We start from the raw sequence: 3,432 nt of genomic DNA on the forward strand, positions 1-3,432 counted from the left end.
GTGTTTGTTCTTTTCGTTCTCGTAATTGCTTCATTATTTTTACTCTTATTAATCGGAAAATCTATATAACTTGGATTTAAAGCACATACAAACACCGCGTTAATAGGTTTCTTTATCAAGATTTCGAATTCTTTTTGTGCAAAAACCTGTTAGAAACGAATACGATGTTTGTCAATGTTATTCAAAGTTACTTTTGTTGGTAGTTGACTTGATCTTGTTATCTTGTTAACTTGTTTGTACTTTGTAGTGTATATACATATAGAAGAATGTAAATGCGCTTTTGTTGTTTGTTGGTGTTCTTGTTTAGGTAATTTATGATCTTATTATTTCGTCTTATGTTTGTGTTTGGTTTCATTTACTTTTATGTAACTATATCCTATAATTATCACATAATGTTTTCTAATTTACTCTTCTAATTTCCAATTGAACAGATCCAGAGGACCGCGATTTGGGATAAAACGCAACTTTTGCATCATGAAGTATAAGAGAGGAAGCAAGAAAATCAGATTAGTCGGATCTTTCATAGAGATCAAAGCAAGAAAATCAGAGCTACATGTACGCCAATCATGGCAGAATAACAAATGGGTTGTGATTGGAAACCGGAACAAGAAGCAAAGGTACACTCATGATAGTGTTAGTGATACTAGTTCTATTGGTAGTTGCAGTGTTGATGATAAATTTCAGAATATAAAAGAAGGTGATATTGAAAGTGATGATGGAGAGTCTGTTTGTGAAGGATGGTATTTTGGGGATAATAAAAAGGAGTTGGGATTGGGGGCAGAGATACATAGGTTAGAGTTGAAGGCGTATAGGCGTACAATTGAGGCATTGCATGCGTCAGGGCCATTAAGTTGGGAAAAAGAATCAATGGTAACAAATCTTCGTATGTCGCTCCATATATCAAATAATGAGCATTTGATTCATCTTAAAAACTTAATTTCTTCTTCAAGTAGTATTCCTAATAGATGACATGAATATATAAAAGCAAAACATTCTTTATGTAAAAAAAAGCATTTATTGCCATATTATGAAATGTCTACCGTATTTGATGTGTATTTAATGGTTTTTTTTGTGTCCGATATTATTGATGTTTTCCATTGGTTTTCCACTAACCTCTGAGCTGACCCATACTGTACAGTCGGATCATGTGAGATGTAAATAAGTGACATGCTAGTGCTAGGTGGCTGCTGACATCAGAGCCCAAACTAAATATGCAGACAATTTGCAAAAGGTATAATGATTCCGGCTATTTCTCTTTAATGATGTAGGTTTTTTACATAAGTTCATGTATGCAGCTTGATATTCAAGCAGAAGCTGTATGTGTTTTTGCCATTCGACAGACCGTTATGCTGGAATTGTTTCTGTCAAAAATAAATTATACATAATGCATCTTTTAAGCTGTTAATTTGTGAATGTTGATGTCACACAAATACACAAAATGTTGGTATTTCCAAAAGTGGGTAACTTTAGATGGTTTTGTAGCTCGAGACTTGGAGTCGTCTACCTACTTTGAACTTTTGTAAAAATTAGATGTTCTTAGATTTTTTTTTTGCTAATTTTGAATTTTTTTTTTCTGAACAGGTAAAAATTCTATATGAAATCAAAACGGGTAGTCAATGCCTTTCTTTTGTTCAACTCTTACGGGTTGTTAAATATGCTTCTTACAGGGTTACGGGGTCTGGTAAGAGGCTGGGTTTGATTTGGTCAATTTGAGACTGTTTGATGTTACTGTTTGATGCTACACTTAGAAGCTTCTGACTTGACTTGACTCGGTCATGACTCCTCTAAAATGCCACTTAATCGATCACGTTCAAGATGAATGAGTCTTACTGAATTAGACGCCGACTTGATCATATCTGATTCAATCAATAACTATCAAATAACTCTTTACTCTTATCATTAGAACACTAATATGATTTATCATTAGAACACTAATATGATCTCTCTCTCTCTTTTTTTTTTTTTTAACTTTTCGATTACAACTCGGTAACGAAGATGAGCAACATAACCATTCCCCACTCTATAAAACTAAATGGAACAATGCAAGATTTATATCTTTGAAAATAATCGGATCTTATTTAAATCATATGATTTCGAGGGCAATATTGTCATGTAAAAATAGGAGGGGAATATTGTCATCTAATAATAAGAGTATCAATAAGACTAATAACATCTCCAATCATTGACCAAATGGATAGCTTCTTTTGTTATACTACATCATCTTTCCATTAAATATATTCAACAAGATGTTGTTAACTTAAATATTGTGTGAGCATTAACCACTTCTATAAGCATTTTTTTTTTATGAAATTAACTAATTTACACTAATTTGTTGTTGAAATCTCTCTAATAAAAAAATAAGTTTATTCTCTTTTTGACATATCATACTATTAAAACTCATTAATATTAGATGTCACCTATCACTTTTCTCTTTTCCTTTTTGAATTTCATTTTCCTACAACTATATCACACAAGGTAACAAGAAACTACTAACTAATTAACTTAAAAATTAAAACATTAAAGTTAAAATTAAAATTAAAATTAAAATTTTAAATTAAAACAAATTATAAGGTGATATATTTACAGATTTTACAAAACAAACAACGGATTACGTATAATAAATGTCCTACAACTGTATTTTGCCTTCCATTTATGCAATCCCTGAAAATTAAGCAATAATTTTTTTAACATATAACCAATATATCCGGTGTTTGTATACTTAAATTTCAAAAATATTGAAGATATAAAATATTTCACATAGATATTTGATTCAACAATTATAATTTTACATAACTAAATAAAATATCTCTTAATTAATAATTTATTTAAATTATTTGATTAATAATTATGACCGTTTACTATGAAAGTGTAATTAATTTTGTAACTGTGGTTCTCAAAGGTTATAAATTAGTATTTTATAAATCCCATCGGTCTAATATGATATTTTTTTATCATATGTAATGTTATAAATTTAAAAAGTTATTAGCGAAATTAAATAAAAATAAGCATATTACAATATACAAAATTAAAATAAATATTGATAAATCTAGAGTCCATATATGATCATTGTGATATTTATATTGCAGAGAAAATGCAAAAAAGATATATATATATATATATATATATATATATATATATATATATATATATATATATAATAAAATAATAATGTTTTAAAGGATAAATATAACAAGTGGAGTAAAGTAGAATAAAAATGATTAATTGTACAAAACATCAAAACTGAAACACCATTTGATAGGATAAATATGGTTGATATTAAATAAAAAAACAATCCACTCCCATAATAAAATATTATCTATAACATTAATTATTTTATATTTGACATTTAAAGATCACTCAATAAGAGATGTTCTAATACAACGACCAATTTTATCTTGTTCTAATAAAAGAATATGTTTATTCTTATTTTTT

The 3,432-nt window shown here is 28.2% G+C and overlaps 1 protein-coding gene across 1 annotated transcript; it reads left to right on the forward strand.

The window, feature by feature from the left end:
- The first annotated feature begins 474 nt into the window (after positions 1 to 474).
- LOC145112943 (uncharacterized) lies at positions 475 to 969 on the forward strand. Its single transcript, XM_079049053.1, has one exon. The coding sequence runs from the start codon at positions 475 to 477 to the stop codon at positions 967 to 969; it is 495 nt and encodes a 164-aa protein (XP_078905179.1).
- Positions 970 to 3,432: the final 2,463 nt, after the last annotated feature.

The sequence above is a fragment of the Lactuca virosa genome, chromosome 5 (assembly GCF_052849685.1).
Source record: "Lactuca virosa cultivar CGN04683 chromosome 5, Lactuca_virosa_CGN04683_v6, whole genome shotgun sequence".
Taxonomy (NCBI): domain Eukaryota; kingdom Viridiplantae; phylum Streptophyta; class Magnoliopsida; order Asterales; family Asteraceae; genus Lactuca; species Lactuca virosa.

What these genes read in the sequence shown, in the direction of transcription:
- LOC145112943 (XM_079049053.1), top strand. Translation starts at nt 475, where the DNA reads ATGAAGTATAAGAGAGGAAGCAAGAAAATCAGATTAGTCGGATCTTTC.